At 44.2% G+C, this 22,016-nt stretch overlaps 1 protein-coding gene across 1 annotated transcript in view; it reads left to right on the top strand.

Annotated features, from left to right (window-relative positions):
• ank3b (ankyrin 3b) overlaps positions 1–22,016 on the top strand; it is a 310,337-nt gene that overhangs the window by 177,631 nt on the left and 110,690 nt on the right. The window contains exons 3-4 of the mRNA XM_078222927.1: positions 9,240–9,338; positions 15,431–15,529. Of these exons, the coding sequence (XP_078079053.1) occupies positions 9,240–9,338; positions 15,431–15,529 (198 nt within the window). The remainder of the gene's footprint in view (positions 1–9,239; positions 9,339–15,430; positions 15,530–22,016) is intronic.

The raw sequence follows: 22,016 nt of genomic DNA, 5'->3' as shown, positions 1-22,016 counted from the left end.
AGCCCTCTCCATTTTAATAATATACTGCCTTCCTATTCTTCCTGCCAAAATGGACAAATTTGCATTTTCCCACATTCTACTCTGCTAATTTTTTGTCCACTCACTTCTTTATCCGTCTGTAAGCTCTTTATCTCCTCTTGACAATGAGGTTTCCTACTTATCTTGGTGTCATCGGCAGATTTAGCTGCCATATATCCTTGGGGTTACCATTGACCAGAAACTCAGCTGGACTCGCCACATAAACACAGTGGCTACAAGAGCAGGTCAGAGGCTAGGAACACTGTGGCAAGTAACTCACCTCCTGAATCCCCAAAGCCTGTCCACCATCCACAAGGCACAAGTCAAGAGTGTGATGGAATACTCCTCACTTGCCTGGATGAGTGCAGCTCCAACTACACTCAAGAAGCTCGACACCATCCAGGACAAAGCAACCACATCCACAAATATCCACTTCCTCCATCACCAATGCTCAGTAGCAGCAGTGTGTACCATCTACAAGATGCACTGCAGCAATTCACCAAAGATCCTTAGACAACATCTTCCAAACCCACAACCACTTCCATCCAGAAGGACAAGGGCAGCAGATATGGGAGCACCACCACCTGCAAGTTTCCTTTCAAGCCATTTCATCATCCTGACTTGGAAATATATCACCGTTCCTTCACAGTCACTGGGTCAAAATCCTGGAATTCCTCCCTAACGGCATTGTAGATCAACCCACAGAAAATGGACTGCAGCGATTCAAGAAGGCAGCTCACCACCACCTTCTCGAGGGCAACTAGGGATGGGCAATAAATGCTAGCCTAGCCAGCGTCGCCCATGTCCCACGAATGAATAAAAAAAACATAAGGTCCTCTCCTCCAAGTTCTTCAAGTCCTAGCAAGACCTTCATTAAGGTACTGCATGGTAGACTGGTCAGTAAGGTTAGATCACATGGGATCCAGGGAGAACCAGCCAATTGGATACAAAATTGGCTTGCTGGTAGGAGACAGTGTGGTGGTAGAGGGTTGTTTTTCAGACAGGAGGCCTGTAACCAGCGGTGTGCCACAGGGATAGGTGCTGGGTCCACTGTTGTTTGTCATTTATATAAACGATTTGGATGAGAATATAGGAGGCATGGTTAGCAAGTTTGAGGATGACGCCAAAATTGGTCACGTAGTGGACATTGTAGTCTTAGAAAACCTTCTTCAATGAGATCTTGATCAACCGAGGTATGGCAGATAAAGTTTAATTCAGATAAATGCGAGGTGTTGCATTTTGGTAAGACAAACCAGGGTCAGACTTACACAGCTAATGGTAGTAGGGCCCTGGGGACTGTTGTCGAACAGAGAGACCTAGGGGTGCAGGTACATAGTTTCTTGAAAGTGGCATCACATATAGATAGGGTGGTGAAGGTGGCGTTTGGCACACTTGCCTTCATCGGTCAAAGCATTGAGTACAGGAGTTGAGATGTTATGTTAAGGGAGTCCAAAACTAGAGGGCATAGGTTTAAGGTGAGAGGGGAAAGATTTAATCATAGAGTAGAATCTCTACAGTGCAGAAGGAGGCCATTTGGTCCATCAAGCCTGCACGGACAGCTGTCCTACCGAGGCTCTATCCCCACAACCCAATGTATTTACCCTGCTAATCCCTGTGGCACTAAGGGATCATTTATCATGGCCAATCAACCTAACCCCGCACATCTTTGGAGTATGGGAGGAAATTTTAAAAGGGACCTGATGGGCAACTTTTTCACGCAGATGGTGGTGCATATATGGACTGAGCTACCAGAGGTGGTGGCAGAGGCGGATACAATAGAATATTTAAAATATATTTGAACAGGATGGGAAAAGTTTAGAGGGATATGGGCCAAATGCAGGCACATGGGACTAGTTCAGTTTAGGACACCTGGTCGGCATGGACAAGTTGGGCTGAAGGGCCTGTTTCATGCTGTATATCTCTATGACTCTAATGATTCAAAGTCATTGGTATAAAATGTAAATGGTTGAGGCCCTATCTCTCATCCCTGTGGTACTTCCCTAGTTACATTTTGCCAGCCTGAAAATGATGCATTTATCCCTACTTTCTGCTTTATCCATGCTACTATGTCACCCCCTGAAACTTTAGCTCTTATTTTGTACAGTGGTACCATCTTTAATGTGGTACCATATAAAATGCGGTTTGGAAATTAAGTGCACCAGATCCACAGGTTCGCCTTTATATCCATGTTCCTTGTTACTTCCTCAAAGAATTCTAATAAATTAGTTCAAATGATTTCTCTTTCACAAAATAATGGTGACTCTGCCTGATTGCATTATGATTTTCTAAGTATCCTGCTATAATTTCTTTGATAATGGATTCTAGCAATTTCCCTAAGGCAGGTGTTGGTTTTCCCAATCAGTTGGGACCCTGCCAGAATCTATGAAATTTTGGAAGATTATAACCAATGCCTCTACTATCTTTTAAGTCCCTCGGATGCAGGCCATCTGGTCTTGTCAGCCTTTAGGTCTAATAGGTTCCCCAGTAATTTTTCCCTGGTGATGACAATTGTTTTAAGTTTTTTCCTCCCTTTCACTTCATCTTCAAGTATTTTGGGATGTTTTTGAAGTCTGTTACGGTGCAGACAGACATAAAATCTTGTTCAACACCTCTGTCATTTCCACACTTCCCATTATTAGTTTCCAGACTCGAGAGGATAAAAAGTTTATTTATTCGTCACAAGTAGGCTTACATTAACAGTGCAATGAAGTTACTGTGACAATTCCCTCGTCGCCACACTCTGGCGCCTGTTTGGGTACACTGAGGGAGAATTTAGCACGGCCAATGTACCGCACCAGCATATCTTTCAGACTATGGGAGGAAACTGGAGCACCCATAGGAAACTCACGCAGATACGGGGAGAATGTGCAGACTCGCACAGACAGTGACCCAAGCTAGGAATTGAACCCTGATGCTGTGAGGCCGCAGTGCTAACCACTGTGCCACCCGTCTTTTATTTATTTTTTCCCTTTTTAAATACTTGTAGAAACTTTGTATCTATGTTTATATTTCTAGCCATCTTCCGCCCATACTCGAATTCACTTTTTAAAATCACTTTTTGCTGGTTCTTAAAATCTGTTCAATTTCCTGACCTATCACTAATCTTCGCAGTTTTGTACAATGTTCCTTTTAGGTAGATTTTACCAACCCTTAACTTGCTTATTTAGCCGTGGATGCACCCTGCTCATAGAATCTTTCTTTCTCACTGGGATAAATCTTTGCTGAGAGTTATTAAATATCTCTTTAAAAATCTGCCATTGCATTGTTTCCTGTCCCACTTTGCAACCTAGTTTCCCACTTCACTTTAGCTATCTCTGCCTTAGTACCATTATACTATTGAACCATACAATTCCTACGGTGAAGAAGGAGGCCGTTCGGCCCATTGAGTCTGCACTAACTCTCTGAAAGAGCATGTTACCCAGGCCCACCCTCCCCACCCTATCCATGTAACCTCATACATTTCCCATGGCCAATCCACCTAACTTATATACCTTTGAACAGTAAGGGGCAATTTAGCATGGCCAATTCACGCAGATATGGGGAGAGCATGCGAACTCCACACAGACAGTCACCCAAGGCTGGAATTAAAACCGGGTTCTTTGCCTTATAAGGCAGCAGTGCTAACCACTGTGCCATCATGCTGCCTGTTATAATTATCTTTATTTCAGTTTGAAAAACTTGTCGGGTGGCGCGGTGGCACAGTGGTCAGCACTGCTGCCTCATAGCGCCAGGGACCCGGGTTCAATTCCAGCCCGTGTCTCCCTGTGTCTGCGTGGGTTTCCTCTGGGTGCTCTGGTTTCCTCCCACACTCCAAAGATGTGTGGGTTAGACGAATTGGCCATGCTAAATTGCCCCTTAGTGTCAAGGGTAAAGCTTCGGATTATGGAAATATGGCCTGGATGGCATTGTGGTGGGTGCAGACTCGATGGGCTGAATGGCCTCCTCCTGTACTGTAGGGATTATAGTCTTTGACCCAGACCTCTCACCTTCAAACTGAACGTAAAATTCTATCATATCAGATGTTGCCATCTGGAGGATCCATTAATATGAGGTTATTGATTAATCCTGCATTGTTATACATTATCAGATCTAGAATAGTCTGCTCCCTGTTTGGCTTTAGAATGTAGTGCTCTGAGAAACTGTCGTAAATACACTTAATGGCCTTACTTTCCAGGCCATATTCACCAATTTAATTCTCCTTATCTACCTGTGGATTCAATTTGCCCAGGATTATTGCAGCACCTTTCTTACATGCCTCATTAATTCCCCCCTGTATACTCAGCCCTACAGTGTAGCTAATTGAAAACACTCAAGGCAAGTGCCTTATCCAAGTCTTTACGTGGTTCGTCCACATATTTGAAACTCCCAGCACTGCCACAGCAAAGGGGGGTTTTACCTGTGTTACATTGAGGGCAGGGGTTGACTGGGGCCATAGGGATCACACCGTATGGGCTGACTCTTCCAAGTTACCAAGCGGGTTGTTCCGAGTTAGGAGAAGCACGAAACTGGGTACTGTTCTGATTAGTAGTGCGAGCACATTTACCATTGATTCATCATTTGATTGCGTTGCTACAGCATTCGTTCCACAACCTTCTGGTTAACCGTGCACCGTTTAATTAAAGTCCGGCCTTTTGTGAGTTATCCACCACCATTACTTTTTTAGGCTTTTTTCTCTTCTTTTTGTATTTTTATTTCTGTTTTTTTATATATATATTATTTTGTTTTTACCCACTATTTGTACACTGTGTTGGTGCCTGCTACATGTTGTCCTTTCTAAGAACACCACACCCTGGCACCTAGGGTTGTCTTGTCACCACCAGCATGAACCCTATCGGTGGAATCTGGCTCACTTACCCATCGCTGAAGATTTGCAGCATTTTGAACGTCAGGGATATTCCGAGTCTGGAAATTTCCTTTAATGTTCTGGAATTGAAATAGGCTGTTGCTCATTTCGAACCATTTTCCTCTTGCGCCCAACACAAAGCAAAAATGTTTCAGCTCAGAGGCTCCCGTCAATTCCGTGATCTCCAATCCAAGGTGCACATATTTTCACCGTTTCTTTTCCCATGCCTTTTCAAGCACTTTGTTGTCATCTTTGTAGTGGACTGTGACATCACCCATTGCCACTTATTAATATTTCTTGAATATACTATCAGGTTTCCATAAGGAACCATCTTTGGCCACAAGCCCCGATTCTTGATGTGATGTCCAGCCGTACTTGGTGACATACAGGCGTAGTTAGGCCAGTGTGTCATTGTGGTGTTTAATCCTTGCATTCTTAACAAACATGCAACAACCAGAAATGTGGGTGAGGGATTCGCTTGGAGCCATCTCCAACACGATTTGATGGTGTTTGGCCATCTCCTTGTTAGGGTTGACCATGTAGGGTACAGATTGCATCGAAGTAACAGACTATTTATTAGATGAGACAATTTTATTTGGTGTGCTGATTTGATCCGAGTTGAGATCTTCTCATCTTTGTAGGCTATAATGCCAGCACCTTGACTTTCCAGTCTCCTCCCCTTTTCAAATTCCCACTCCCTTCAAGCTGCGTGTCTTTTCATCGACTTTTGTCTGGTTGGGGCTTGGCCACCTAGGATGGGCATTGCTGCCAAGATGGGGTCTGTGGGGTCCCTTCCACCTGGATTACAACCTTGTGTATTGGGAAGGACCTATATCCTATATTTGGTGTGGGAGCAATGACTGTTTCCCTTTCCTTTATCTCACCTCTACCTGAACTGATTCTACAATTTGACCTTTCAAGTTAAGGTCACCTCTTACTACTATACTAATTTATCCTTAGTTAACAGAGCTACTCCACTGTGTTTCCCTAACTTCCAAAATGTCAAATATCTGCGAATATTCAGATCCCAGTCCTTGATCACCTTGCAACCAAGTCTCTGTAATGGCTATCATGTCACACATATTTATTTCTGTTTGTGCTGTCAATTCATCTATTTGTTATGGATGCTGTCTGCATTCAGATACAGAGCCTTTAATCCAGAATTTTTACCATTTTTGCGATCTCTTGTTTTTAGCTCCTGGTGCACTCTATTTTGTGTTCTCTATCCCTTCCTGCTACACTCTGACTATCAGTACCCAAGTCACCACCTTCCTCTATTGCCTTGTTTCTCTTTAATTTGCCACATCTGCCCCCTCATACTAACAAGCATACAAATTAAGGCCTCTCGAGCCTGCTCTGCCATTCAATAACTTTACGGCTGATCTCATTACAACCTCAACTCCACATTCCCACCTACCTCTGATAAACTTTCACCCGCTTGCTTATCAAGAATCTATCTAACTCTGTCTTCAAAATGCTCAAAGACTCCCTTCCTCCCACTGTTTAGTTAAAGCCCTCACTACTACCCTAGTTATACTACTCACCAGAACACTGGTCCAGTATGGTTCAGGAGAGGATGGTCTCAACAGTACTCCCTTCAATCTTTCAGCCACATTCACCTCTCAAATCTAATTTACTCTACACTAATTTTCCTGTTGTTCAGATCCACCTTTGGGATTCCATCTTTTAATTTAGCCCTTAGCTCATACTCCCTCAGCAGAGCCTCTTTCCTAGGCCTATCTGTCGCTGGTACCCACGTGGACCACAACAACTGGATTCTTCCCCTCCCGCTGTACATTCCTCTCCAGCTCTGAGCAGATGTCCCGAAACCTGGCACCAAGTGGGCAACATCTTCAGGTATCATGCCCGTGGCTGCAAAGAACAGTGTCTATCCCCCTGACTATATTGTCCCCAGCTATCATTACATTTACTGCCTCCCCTTATTACCATGATTAGTTTGCTAATCCGTCCTGCAGTCCCTGTTCTCATCCATGCAGGCTGCAAGGACCTCAAAACCGGTTGTTCAACTGAGGCTTGTCCGCGTCTCCTACCCTGACCCCCTTAGCTGCCTCCCTCGCAGTCACACCCTCCTGTCCCTGACCACTGACTAAATCAGAAGCATCTAGCCGAAGGGGTATGTCTGCTCTATGGAGCAAAGTATCCAGGTAACTTGCCCCATCCCTAATCGCAGTGTCTGTAGCTTGGCCTCCAGCTCATTAAGTCTGAGTCAAAGTTCCTCGAACTGTAGGCACTGCAGTAAGGCCAGGTATGGACAGCAGACTTCCTTCCCTAAAGGGCATTTGCAAAACAGGCAATCCAGCAGTTACATGGGTAATAATTGCTGATACAGTTCTAGCTTTTTATTTCTTTAATGAACTGATTTTCAATTCAGCGGTGCTGGAATTTGAATTCATGTTTGTGGATCACTGGCCCAGACCTCCGGATTGCTAGACCTGTAACATAACCATGATCCTATCATTCCCTTGAGAGGTGGCAGTGATTCAGTGTAAGTCAGTGAGGGTGAACAGATGTATGGCAGGGAGGCTAGGAAAATGAGAGATAGGGAGCCAGTGTAGCTCAGAGAGGTCAAGAGAGACAGGTAGCATCAGGCATCCATTGGAAGGTGGGTAATCTTATGTTAAGAAACAACAGTGCTGCAACTGTGAGTCTGTGGCATCAGATGCAATTTCATCTTTATAGATGGGCGCAGGGACATGGCTCTGATATTTAAAAGCTGCTTCTGCAACACAGACTGGAGTTAGAAAATGTCAAATTACTTACCAACCTGGCATTCTCCCTCACTACATTACACGTCAAAAGTATTGCATTGGTTGTAAAGTCTTCGGAGAAGTCCAGTGATTTGATTTGATTTATTATTGTCATGTGTTAGTATACAGTGAAAAGTATTGTTTCTTGCGTACTATACAGACAAAGCATACTGTACATAGAGAAGGAAAGGAGAGAGTGCAGAATCTAGTGTTACAGTCATAGCTAGGGTGTAGAGAAAGATCAACTTAGTGCGAGATAGGTCCATTCAAAAGTCTGATGGCAGCAGGGAAGAAGCTGTTCTTGAGTCGGTCGGTGCATGACCTCAGACTTTTGTATCTTCTTCCTGATGGAAGAAGGTGTCCGGGGTGCGTGGGGTCCCTTGATTATGCTGGCTGCTTTTCCAAGGCAGCGGGAAATGTTAAAGTGCGATATTAATGCAAATCTATTCTGTCATGGGATCTATTCTTCGAGCGAGGAACTAATATATTCAGGGGCACTGCATGAAGCTGAAAAATCCTGTGTCCAACACAATTCACAAACTTCTATGGAATATTTTATATGTTTATAAATAAGATAAATTTAGCACACCTTGGACTAGATATTTTGACTTTTGAGTAGGTGCCGTGCAGGTTCACCAGAATGTTACTGGGCCGAGGCTAGTGACGAGGTCAGGTTGCACACAGAATGGCCAGGATTTTCAGCCCTTCCTCATCCCTCCAGGGTGGATTTTCCTGCAGGCAAGACGACAAGTCACTGGCCACCGGCAGGAGTTTCCGGTCCTGCTGAAGTCTACGGGGTCTTGGGGGCTTGTCCACTGCACCACCGGGGAACCTGCCATGAGGAGTTAACTTTGGTGGGGCCAGATTATCCTGCTAGAAAACCCCACCCTATATTTGTATATTCCGCCGGGAAGATGAAAGAGCGATCTAATATAAGGTGGAGAAATTCAGAATAAAGAGGCATAATCTTAAAATGAGAGCGAGGCCATTCAGATGCAATTGTAGAATCCTACCGTGCAGAAGGAGGCCATATCCCACATCAATCCCACCCAGCCCCTATCCCCGTAACCCCAAGTATTTACCCTGTTAATCCCCCTAATCAACACATCCTGGGACACAAAGGGGCAATTTAGTATGGCCAATCAACCTAACCCACACATCTTTGGAGTTTGGGATGAAACCGGAGCATCCGGAGGAAACCCATGCAGACACGGGGCAAACTCCCGTGACGCAAACACAGTGACACAAGGCCAGAATTGAACCCGGGTCCCTGGTGCTGTGAGGCAGCAATGCTAACCACTGTGCCACCATGTTGTCCTTCACACAAAGGGTCCCAGAAACCTGGAACTGTCTCCTCTTAAAAAAAACAACTGAGGCTGGGGACCATTGATAATTTCAAAGCTGAGATGATAGGTTTCTTTCAGCAAGGCTATAATGATTTAAAGACAGATCCAATGTGGGTAGTGAAAGTTAAGATCAGCAATGATTTCATTGAATGCCAGACCAGGATTGAGTGGCTGGATGATACTCTTGTTTCTGTGTTTCTGTAAATGGCTTGATTAACCCAGAGTCTCTGCTGGTATAACACTGTTCTATTTGATATTTTGCAGAATGGGTTGAATGCTCTCCACCTTGCATCAAAGGAAGGCCACATAGGAGTTGTTTCTGAACTGATCCAGCTAGGTGCTAACGTGGACGCAGCGACCAAGGTAAGGATGGGACCATCTGCTTGACCAGTAACACTACCCCTTTCTAAGTACGGATAAGTCTCCGGTTTGCAAAATAATCATGAACTTAGCCAAGGCATGAAGCAGGAAGCTAGAAAGGCATCATGCTGGACCTGTCCTGAGCGCTTCCCAATGTGAGCAGTAGAAACCTAGGATCACATCACCAAGCTACCTTCTTGTTATTTACAATGCATGGAATGCAAAAAAACCCCAAAAACGACAGAGTCCAGTGAGTATTTCAAGTTCCCAATGAATATTGTGGGAGTGATCTCACAAAGTGAACATGGCTTGTGGGGATTGGGCTAAAGGGGCGGTAAAAAGGCAGCCTTTGGAGCTCAGGAGTAAAGACAAGAACGAGACAATCAGAGAAAAGTCCAGAAGTCATTGTTGTATCTCTGGAACAGACTTATCTAAGGCAAAGTTTGAGTAGTGGTGAGTTCAGATGTGTCTCTTCAACAGTTGTTACAGTGCCTACCATTTAGGTTTATTTTATTTAGTTTTTAATCCATTTATGGGATGTGGGCATTGCTGGTTTGGCCAACATTTACTGCCCACCCCTAGTTGCCCTTGAGAAGGTGGTGGTGATCAGCTTTCTTGAATCACTGCAGTCCCTGAGGTGTAGGTACAACCATTGTGCTGTTAGGGAGGGAATTCCAAGATTTTGATCCAGTGACAGTGAAGGAATGATATATTTTGGTAAAGTGAGGGAAGAACTTGCCTTTGTGGCTCAGTTTAGTTCAGTGTTGGCACTCACTGCTTAGTCAGAACATTTTGCAAGTGCACTTGAGCATAAAACAGAGACTGACACTCTGGAACAGTACTGAGGGAGTGCTGTACTGGCTGATGTGCTGTCCAGTGGATCAGATGTTGAACCAAAATCCCATTAGCTTATTCTAATGGCTCAGCTGTATTGCAGTGTTGGAAGAGGAATTTGCAGACACGTATACTGACAGTACCTAACTCTCCCGTGTTGTCAGGCTGTTGTCTCACAGTCGTGCTGTGTGTAACTTGGTTGCCACGGTTACCCACACAACAGTAACTGTGCTTCAAAAGTGATCCACTGGTTATGGACTGTCTTGGATACCCTGAGTACACAATACGACGTTAGAATAAGACACTTCTTTCCCCTAACATAGGGATTCTGCCAACCTTCATCAAAGTTTTACCCTCAAAGGTGATCATCATCAGGATATGACAGTGGAAATACCAGCCCGGATTCTCCGATCTTGTTCACCCCACCCCCGTTACCAGAGAGAACGGAGAATTTGGCGCTCAGCCAAAACTCCATTCACTGCAGCTGGACCGGAGAATCCCAGCCGCGGGCGAGATTGGAGAATTCCGGCCATTGTGTGACCAAGGTAACCGAGTAACAAGTGGGAGTAGGACATGCTGGACATGGACACTGCAACGCAAGGCAGTCCATGTCAGTAGCTACCATTACATGTGGAATGTGCAGAGCTGAAAGGGAAAACATCAAGTGCTGGAAAATGGAGGCGGGGATTTAGATTAAATAGGTGCTTGATGGCTGGTGCATACTCGAGGGGCTGAATGGCTTACCCCTGTGTGGGTGGGGTTTTCGAGGCGACTGGGTATCGTCAGAAATCTCAGACAATTCAAGACTCACAAAGCCAGTGTCTCATTTTAAAGATGTAACCTTTATTTTGACCAATGGCCGCTAGGAGAAATTATCGAAGAGTTCTAGGCCCCACCAGACGTCGGGCAGCCGGACATTTCCAATAAATTGTGACGTATACAGTTCAAGATAGATCATTTATACACTTTATCAGATACATCCACCTTTAATTAGTTTTGAATCCATCATTTTCAATATACACAAATCAACAATAATACCTGTCATATACTTTAGCCAGTCACATCTTACCTTCTGGCATAATGGTATTTCATTTGTCCATAAAATCCAGATGTATCTTCCCATTTTAGCTAACACCCTGTATCCCTTAGTAGCCAGACACTAGCCGCAAAGTTCAAAGTGAATGTTCCCGTAAGTTCACCTGCAGGTTACTACCAAACTAGATTAACACATGATTCCATGTCTGGGCCTGCATCCATCTTACCTGAAGTGAATAAACCCTATTCATGAAGTTTGATTAAGTGTTCTGAATGTTCTTACCATTAGAAACTCTGCTGATAAAACTTACATATTTCCAAGGTTTTAGTATTCCCTTAGAATATGGCTTTGTCCCAATGTCCCATGATGCTTTGTGGCAATCTGCCTTTGGCTAAAGTGAACAATGATTCGCAAAAATACATTAATATATTCAAAATATCAGCATATGTGTTTTTAAATCATAATCATTTGTTTAAATCTCTTACTGCATTTTATATGTGTGTAAACTGTTTTCTTATTAGCTTATAAGTCTGTTTAAAGTCATTTAATTCAATGCTGGTCGTTCTGTCAATGTCTTAATATCTGATGGTTTAAAAATCTTTACTAACTTATTAGGATTTCTTCCCCTTACACCCTGCTCCTATTTCCTATGTTTCTATTTCTCTTTCTAAGGTAACCCGGGGATTTCAATACCGTGAATGTTGTCTCAGTAAATGATAGGACTACCTGAGCTGTCCATTCAGATATTCCATAACTAACCTGCACCTCAATGAAGGATAGACCCTCAGAATGGCAGCAGCAATGGGTTTATGTCAAATTGCATTTGAGGCGTGTGTTCTTACTTAACAAACACCAATCTCGACATTTTACAGTTCAGTGGCATCAATACGTATAGCAAAAAGAGTCGACCTCAAGCCTATTCTACCATTAATTACATCATGGATAATCTTCACGTGAACTCCATTTACCCTTCTTAACTCCACAACTCTTGATATCTTTACCTCATAGAAGTCTAGCGACAGCAGACTGGAAGGAATAAATTGACTTGACAGCCTTTTTGTGAGAGAGAATTCTTGTGTTCCATTACCTTCTGTGTGAAGACCTGTTTCCTGATTTAACCCTGAAAAGTGTGAGGTGATGCACTTTGGACGGAGTAATTTGACAAGGAAGTATACTATGAAAAGTCTGACACTGGGAAGTTCCAGACAACAAAGGGACCTTGGCATGTTTGTCCATAGGTCTCTGAAGGCAGAAAGGCAGGTAAATAGGGTGGTGAAAAAGGCATATGGCACACTCGCCTTTATCAATCGGGGTATAGATTACAAAAGCAGAGAGGTCATGATGGAGTTGTATAGAACTTTGGTGAGGCCACAGCTGGAGTACTGTGTCCAGTTCTGGTCACCACATTATAGGAAGGACGTGAACGCACTGGAGGGAGTGCAGAGGAGATTCACCAGGATGCTGCCTGGGATGGAACATTTAAGTTATAAAGAGAGGGATAGAGCCTCTAGACGTGAGGAATGTCAGATCAGCCATGATCCGATTGAATAGCGGAGTAGGCTCGAGGGGCCGAATGGCTTATTCTTGTTCTATTTCTTATGGTCTTATGTGGTTCATTGGGTCTGTTTGGGATCTTTGAAAGAGCAATAAGACGTTGTCCCAAATCCCTGCTTTATCATTGTAACCTGTCAGTTTCTCATTCTCAAGGACCTGTCATAGAATCATAGAATATGCAGTGCAGAAGAAGGCATTTGGCCCATCGAGCCTGCACCAACTACAATCCCGCCCAGGCCCTATCCCCGTAACTCCACATATTTACCCTCCTAATCCCCCTGACAGTAAGGGGCAATTTAGCATGGCCAATCAACCTAACCCGCACATCTTTGGAATGTGGGAGGAAACCGGAGCACCCGGAGGAAACCCACACAGACACGGGGAGAATGTGCAGACTCCACACAGACAGTGACCCAAGGTCAGAATTGAACCTGGGTCCCTGGTGCTGTGAGGCAGCAGTGCTAACCACTGTGCCATCGTGCCGCCCAAGTATGTACAAATGCTTCTGCCAATTCTGTCCAATTCCCTTTTAAAATTACTTACTCAATCCGCCTCCAACACCTTTTCAGGTAAGAGTGCTCCTCCTATTTTGGAGTTAGCTTGCTATCCATTCTGCCAAAGTCCATGTCCAAATACTCTGACCTTAGTCACGGGGCAGTACATTATCATAGTGTTGTAAAAATTTGACTATATGATAATGAATATTCCCCTCATCTGTCATATCTGTCATTTCTTCAGAGAATTGAATGAGGTTGATCCTCTCCCTTTTGAAAAATCCAGGCTGACTATTCTTTATCAGATTTCCAGTTTTGGTTAGAACTTCATAAAGATTCAAAACTTTTCACTGTATCCCAATACATGTGACAATAATAAATAAATCAAATCAAATCAGATTCCATTACCTTTCCTCACATTAATATTAAGCTCCTTGGACTGTAGTTCCTGAAATCTGAGATCATTGAATTTTACCAAGTAATGAACTTAAGTGATATGGAACCTAAGACAGGTAAATGGAGTTAGGAATTGGGTTGACCATGAAGCAACTGAATGGCAAAACAGGTTCAAGAGGTCCAATGGCCTACTCCTGTCCCAGTGTCCCTGTACACATTGATAGCACTGAATTGAACTATCCATTTCTTCCTGAGCTCACACGGTGTTAAAGTTGAACCGAAAGCACCTGTCCCAGCAGTAATTTGATACCAATTCATCATAGCTTCCATTCTGAGGAATTTATCGTTCATTGATAAGTGAAGTGATCACAACAAGTTTCACTGAAAATGTGTACTGCTCTGTCATATTTTATCCAAGTGCAATTCTGGTCACCCACTGGCTGCCTTGGTGCTGCGGCGAGGATCCTTTTAGGTGGCTGGCCACCTACTCGGCTGTCTCAGTCCACCTGGCCAGGTTTATTAGAGGTGTGGGATCATTGCTACGACACCATTATTTGTGGAGCATACTGAGGGTTCATAGAATCCCGACACTGCAGAAGGAGGCCATTTGGCCCATCGTGTCTATACCGACTCTCCGACAGGGCATCTTACCCAGCTCCCCCCACCCCCCTGAAATCCCCACATCCTGATGTATTTACCACACTAATTGCCCTAACCTACACATCTTGGGAAACTAAGGAGCAATTTAGCATGGCCGATCCACCTGACCTACACATCTTTGGAGTGTGGGAGGAAACCGGAGCACCCGGAGGAAACCCACGCAGACACGGGGAGAATGTGCAGACTCTGCACTGACAGTGACCCGAGGCCGGAATTGAACCTGGATCCCTGGCGCTGTGAGGCAGTAGTACTGTGCCACCGTGTCACCCAGTTGTGCTTTTACATTCATAAAAGAGTTGACACAGACCTCAAATAAACTCCCATGCAAAGAAACAAAATATAATGTAGCAACTGAGTGCGCCTGAACCATGGCTTATATTGAAAGAATGTTGTGTTTGAATCATAAACCATTCAATCATGGCTGATATTTTTCCCATCCCCATTCTCCTGCCTTTTCCCCATAACCCCTGATCCCCTTATTAATCAAGAACCTATCTATCTCTGTCTTAAAGACACTCAATGACCCGGCCTTCTGCAGCATCCCAATCATCCTAAACTGACTTCTTGTTAACCCTCCGTGTTTATGTTGGGAACATTAAAGTTAACCTCCTGAAACTTCTTCCATACGTAGAAACATAGGAATTGAGAGATGATAAAAGAGCAACATCCTTATCCAATTCACCTCCAGCTATCTTGCTCCTTCTGTAATGCAGTGCAATTGGAGTTGTTGCATTGTCATTGCAATCCCATCTCCATCAATTAGCCTAAAACAGACCAACACCAATGGCATGAAAAGTTTTTCATTGATAGAAATCTGTTTCAATCACACTCCTGCCATCGTTGCCATGCCAACACTATTGGATGGGATGGGGACATTTGTATTCTTACCCACATAGTACCGGCAGGGGTAGTGGAAGGAAATGCGGCTGTGAGGGTTTCTGATCTGTGGGCTATAGAGAATACACCAGTGATTTATCTCCGATATTTAGTCGGTCGTAACTTGGATTTAAGCTGCACTAACCTCATGATCTGAAACATAGCCGCCTTACAATTCATCTTGCTGTGGATGTGATGGATTACTCCCCCCTCTAACCCCTCACATCTTCACTTTTTACTTCCAGAAAGGAAATACTGCCTTGCATATTGCGTCGTTAGCTGGACAAGCGGAAGTTGTACATGTCCTAGTAACAAATGGAGCAAATATTAATGCCCAGTCACAGGTAAGACCACCTTGTAAGACCTACTGTCGGTCAGTGTAAGTGTATAGTAAATGTAATATGGATACACGTATCTGTATATGCATGTTATTGGCTCATATATTTGTCAAATACACACAATCTATAGTCATTGAAGTTAAAATCTCACTGGTGGGTGCTGGAATCTGCACTGGGAGATAGTGTTTTGTGAAGCTGTTATTTTGTGTCTGTGGATGTTAATTCACAGGCTGGGACTGTGGACTTTCTCTATACGTACTCCTGCCACGTGTGACCGTGGTGATGTGTTTTCAATTTACCAGACTGTAGTTGCCATGCTGAGAAGGAGCACTTGTTTAATGTCAGGATGGGGAGATAGAAGGGTAAATCTCCGATGTATATGTTGCACATTCGCTCAGGAACACACTGAATCTACAAAGAAAGGTCAGTGACAATGTCAGGAGTGAGCCTTCAGATTGTGTGAGAGGAGATATATTCAGTGAGCTACAGTTCATCACTGAGTCTCTTCACACAATGTAGTTCCATAGAATCTCTACACTGCAGCAGGAGGCCACTCGGCCCATCGAGTCTGCACCGACTCGCCGAAAGATCATCTTACCCAGGCTCTCTCCCCCACCCTGTCCTGGTAACCCTGTGCACTTCCCATGGCCAATCCACCTAACCTACACATCTTTGGAGTGTGGGAGGAAACCGAAGCACCTGGGGGAAACCCACGCAGACACTGGGAGAACGTGCAAACTCCACAGACAGTCACCCAAGGCCAGAATCGAACCCAGGTCCCTGGCGCTGTGAGGCAGCAGCGCTAACCACTGTGCCACCCCCTTTAAACAAAGATTGCAATATTTAGAATGAGACCCACCATGGACTGAGAAGCATACAGTTGAAACCGGATGTGAAGAATTAAATCCATTGGATGTTTTAATCCAGACCAAATGCGTTTTAACGTGGATTAATCCGGTGAGGATGAGATTTGAATCTCTCAATTCAACGTAACCAAAAACGCTTTCCCCTGGAGCCCGAGTTCAGCTATTGTTTGGAGCTGAAGTGGAACCGTTACAGTGACAATATACTGAAAAGGCTTTCTACCGAGTTTATTTCTTATATCAAGTGTTGGAACCATAACAGCATCTGGGCTTCATGACTAAGCGTTGGGTTCGGTTCTAACCAGAGCCAAGGTGGCTCCCAGGGTAAATTTCCTGGTTCCAGACTCTGTGTAGAGCCACAAGAGAATCAACATTAAAGTCTTTCACATTCCCCTCCGGTTATCTCCCCACTGGATTGGTGAATTTGCCCTTGTGATTCTTTCGGGGCAGTTTTGAACATGTTGTATTATTTCCCTGATAACAGTGAATCCAGATTGTCCCTATCAATATTGATCTCGTGGATATGGAAGAAATATTATACCCAACATATACATTGCAAGATCTGAGCATATTGTTGTGCTGCCCTCTCTGCTGGGGAGGTGTAAATGAAGTTGTTCAGTCATGGCATGGCTGCCTGTAACAGAGCAAGTGTCAGTCTTACTCAGTGTGACACAGAGCAGAAAGATGATGATGAGACTAGGATAGAACTCTTGTTACACTTTACGTTGCTAAACAAATCTGTACCATCTTATTTGGCAGAAGTTTCATCCCTAGCGCCAGTGCAGCTTCAAAATGGGCATTGATTTTGATGGCCCTTCAGCACGATATTAAGAATCGTAATGTCAGCAGATCATGCCTCTTCAGGCATTTTTTTAAGATTTTCCATGAACCACTGAGTTAGCTGTGAATTACTTTACATTCACAAATGACATGCCAATGTTTGCCAGAGAGATTAGTGAAGTGACCCACGGACGGATGATGAGATATTGCAGGAGTAGAAGTGAACTGAGGATAGATCGAGATGGCCTCCTATCGGGTTTATGTTGTGTATGTGGTGCCTGTATCTTTAAGGCAAGGATAGATAAAGTCTCCTTGCCTTTTAAGGCAAGGATAGATACATTTTTGAACAGTAAAGGAATTAAGGGTTATGGTGAGTGGGCGGGTAAGTGGAGCTGAGTCCACAAAAACATCAGCCATGATCTTATTGAATGGCGGAGCAGGCTCGAGGAGCCAGATGGCCTACTCCTGCTCCTAGTTCTTATGTTCTTAAGACAGCAGAACATCATAAAGAGTGGAGCACGGCTCCAGGGCAGCCAACTCCTGCACCAAATTTCTCTTAATAAATAGCAATAAATACTCTTTGTTGTCTGGGGAGAATGACGTGGAGATGTCGACGTTGGACTGGGATGGGCACAGTAAGAAGTCTCACAACACCAGGTTAAAGTCCAACAGGTTTATTTGGAATCACGAGCTTTTGGAGCGCTGCTCCTTCATCAGGCGAGTAGAGATAGGTTCACAAACACGGCATGTATAGACAGAGACACAATTACAAGATAATTACAGTTGGAATGTGAAGAATGGTTGGAATGTGAGTCTTTACAGTAATCAAGTCTTTACAGGTACAGACAGTGTGCGTGGAGAGAGGGATAATCACAGGCTAACACCCATCATACTGCCTGTGTTTGCAAAATCCTACTAACTGTCCTGAGACAATCCTTGAGGCAATTCACACCTCTTTAACCTGTGATTATCCCCCTCTCCACGCACACTGTCTGTACCTGTAAAGACTTGATTAGCTGTAAAGACTCACATTCCAACCATTCTTCACATTCCATTCTGTAATTATTTTGCAATTGTATCTCTGTCTATATATGCCTTGTTTGTGAAACCTACCTCTCCACTCACCTGGTGAAGGAGCAGCACTCCGAAAGCTCGTGATTCCAAATAAACCTGTTGGACTTTAACATGATAGAAACATAGAAAACTACAGACAAAACAGGCCCTTCGGCCCCACAAGTTGTGCCAAACATATCCCTACCTTTTAGGCCTACCTATAACCCTCCATCCTATTAAGTCCCATGTACTCATCCAGGAGTCTCTTAAAAGACCCTATTGAGTTTGCCTCCACCACCACTGACGGCAGCCGATTCCACTCGCCCACCACCCTCTGTGTGAAAAACTTCCCCCTAACATTTCCCCTGTACCTACCCCCCAGCACCCTAAACCTGTGTCCTCTCATAGCAGCCATTTCCACCCTGGGAAAAAGCCTCTGAGAGTCCACCTGATCTATGCCTCTTAACATCTTATATACCTCTATTAGGTCTCCTCTCATCCTACGTCTCTCCAAGGAGAAAAGACCGAGCTCCCTCAGCCTTTCCTCATAAGGCATGCCACTCAATCCAGGCAACATCCTTGTAAATCTCCTCTGCACCCTTTCAATCTTTTCCACATCCTTCCTGTAATGAGGCGACCAGAACTGAGCACAGTACTCCAAGTGGGGTCTGACGAGGGTCTTATATCGCTGCATCATTATCCCCGGACTCCGAAACTCAATCCCTCGATTGATAAAGGCCAGCACACCATACGCCTTCTTAACCACCTCCTCCACCTGCGGGGCCGATTTTAGAGTCCTATGGACCCGGACCCCAAGGTCCTTCTGATCCTCTACCATACTGAGAGTCTTTCCCTTTATATTGTACTCCTTCGTCCCATTCGACCTGCCAAAATGGACCACTACGCATTTATCTGGGTTGAAGTCCATCTGCCACTTCTCCGCCCAGTCTTGCATCCTATCTATGTCCCTCTGTAACTTCTGACATCCCTCCAGATTATCCACAACCCCACCAACCTTCATGTCGTCGGCAAACTTACCAACCCATCCCTCCACTTCCTCATCCAGGTCATTTATGAAAATGACAAACAGCAAGGGTCCCAGAACAGATCCCTGGAGCACACCACTGGTGACCGACCTCCATTTAGAAAAAGACCCATCTATACACAATCTCTGCCTCCTTTGGGCGAGCCAGTTCTGGATGTTGTGAGACTTCCTACTTTGAGGAGAAGGCAGGAGAATGGGGATGTGAATCATATCAGCCATGATTGAATGGCAGAGTAGACTTGATGGGCCGAGTGGCCTAATTCTGCTCCTATATCTTCTGGTCTTATGGTTCCAAACAAACCTGAAATCTCTAGATGACGCTAGAGTGCCACAACATGACAGTATAACTATCATTATTCCACCAAGATTTAGAGAGGGACTGTTGGAGGAACTTCACCAAGTGCACACAGGGATAGTCCGAATGAAAACAATAGCACAAAGGTATCCAGATGGAAAAATTGAAGTGTTTTGGTGCAAGGTCATGTCTCAGAATGAGAAATGATCCAACCAAGGTTCCTTTCGTTCCATTATCAAACGCATGAAAACCATGGGAAGTACATTTGGTTTCTTTGAAGTGGAAGGGAAGGAGTACCTTGTTGATCAATAATTGTGGCCAGTGGATAAATGTTACGCCTATGTCCAGTGCCACAAGTGCCAAAGCGGATGATGTTTTGAGAAGTTGGTCTGCAATTTATGGGTTTCCAGAGCTGTTGATGTCAGATAATTGTCTGCAGTTCACGTCGGAAGAGTGTGAAATATTTCTGAGTCAGAGCGGAGTCACAAACACCCTCGAATCGCACCATGTTAGCCCACAGCGAATGGTGCTGCAGAAAGAAGTGTACAGATTTGTGACGAGGTCTCGGCACAAGTATTCACCCAGTGACAGGTTAGACAGCAACTTCCCAACAACACAAACTAGACAGCTCTCTGTTCCCTGACAGGGGGATAACCCCACAGTCTACACCAGGATTGCTTAGCTTACAGGTTTGTATTGAAACATGTTCCTTGGAGGAGGTTTAGTTGAGTGAAGCTTGGAGAGAGACTCTGTCAATGTCATGTCGATCATTTGTTTAAAAGAGGAAATCTGACCAAGGGAGAGCAGGATAAATTTCCCATAATCAGGGGGATTAACAGGGTGAATACGTGGGGTTATGAGGATAGGGCCTGGGTGAGATTGTTATTGGTGCAGGCTTGATGGGCTGAATGGCTTCCTTCTGTAGGGATTCTATGAATCTATCAGTTTTTATATATATGTGGCAGTGATGTGATAGCTTAAATACGTTACTGAAATACCATGGTCAAGTATCAGTAGGAGACATTTAGGGAATAGTCATTGTATAAGATTTGGATTGGTTATGAAAAAGGACAAAGCAATTCAACTTAAAAATATTAATTGAGGGAGGGCCAATTTCCGTGGGGTGAGAACAGGTATGGCCCACAAGTTGAAATCACAGACTGGCAGACAAAACCAATGACAAAACCAGTCTATATTCTATAAGAGCATTCAAATGGTTATTGGATAAACATATGGATGATATTGGAATAGTGTAGATTAGAGGGGCTTTAGATTGGTTTCACTGGTCGGCGCAACATCGAGGGCCGAAGGGCCTGTACTGCACTGTAATGTTCTATGTTCTATGTAACCCAAATTCCTCCGAGAGCCCAAGTGCAGATCTGAAAGAAACTGCCCGTTTCCTGGTATCACTGAGTCCAGAACAAAGTGAGTCAGGGTCTTCGATTGAGAGAAATAAATCAATTAACACAATCCCAACCATTAAATGTGGGTGATAGCCAAAATCAAAGCTCAGGTTTGACACAGTCAGAGAAGGTGAGAGAGCAGCATCCAGCGAATGGAAATGGAAGGAAAGAACCAGGCAGAAAGAAGAGACTAGATCGGGAAGAAGATGAAATAGATAACTGCTGAAAAGAGAGAAATGTAGCTGAAACACTTTGGACGCAAAATCCCGCCCAGGGTCAACGGACGTTTGCATGGTCCGCGCACACGCTACAATTCCCGTGGCGGGCGGGACGGGAAAACTCCCCCCTTTGTCTCACACTCATCAGGTCAAACACGGTGAGTGCAAGACAAAAGATTTGGCAACATGTCTTTCTGCAGCATTCGGGAGAAAAGCTTTCCTCCTCATTGTCCAATGATATTTTTGTTAAAAACATACTGGAATCAAGGGAAAACATTTTTTATGTCTAATTTTTATGTATAATTGGTGTGATCGATCGGATTTGAGGGAATTTGGTGTGATCGATTGGATTTGTTGCGATGGATCACTTTGTCATTATTACTGACCAATCGAGGGAAGGTTCAGAGTGAATGCATTTTGAGAAAATTGAATGAGGAAGAGTGGAGTGATTGGAGGAAAGTTAGCAAGACAATGAAAAGCCTCGTGTGGCTGATGACGGATGTTTTACTGGAAAAGTGATGCATAAAAGTGTCCACTACTGCACAATCCATTGATGCTTTTGTAAAGAATGGTAATTCGGTCGAATACGTCAGAGCTGCACCGACCACCTCACATTGAACTGCGTGGAGAATGAGTTTAAGAAAACTAGAATCAAATAGCAACTCCAGGCTGAAAAGTGAGATATTTTCATCCGTCAAATGCAAGATTCTGTGTAAACGAACTAGTTTGACTCAGAAAATACACCCACTTTGTGTCCAGGTGTATTTGCCAACTCGATTTGTATATACAGAGTACAGCAGGGGGAATTCTGCAAAACAGGTTCAAATAGAACAGAT

Source organism: Mustelus asterias, chromosome 11 (genome assembly GCF_964213995.1).
Source record: "Mustelus asterias chromosome 11, sMusAst1.hap1.1, whole genome shotgun sequence".
Taxonomy (NCBI): Eukaryota; Metazoa; Chordata; class Chondrichthyes; order Carcharhiniformes; family Triakidae; genus Mustelus; species Mustelus asterias.
Note: the sequence above shows the minus strand (reverse complement) of the source record. Positions and strands in the feature narration are given on the sequence as shown.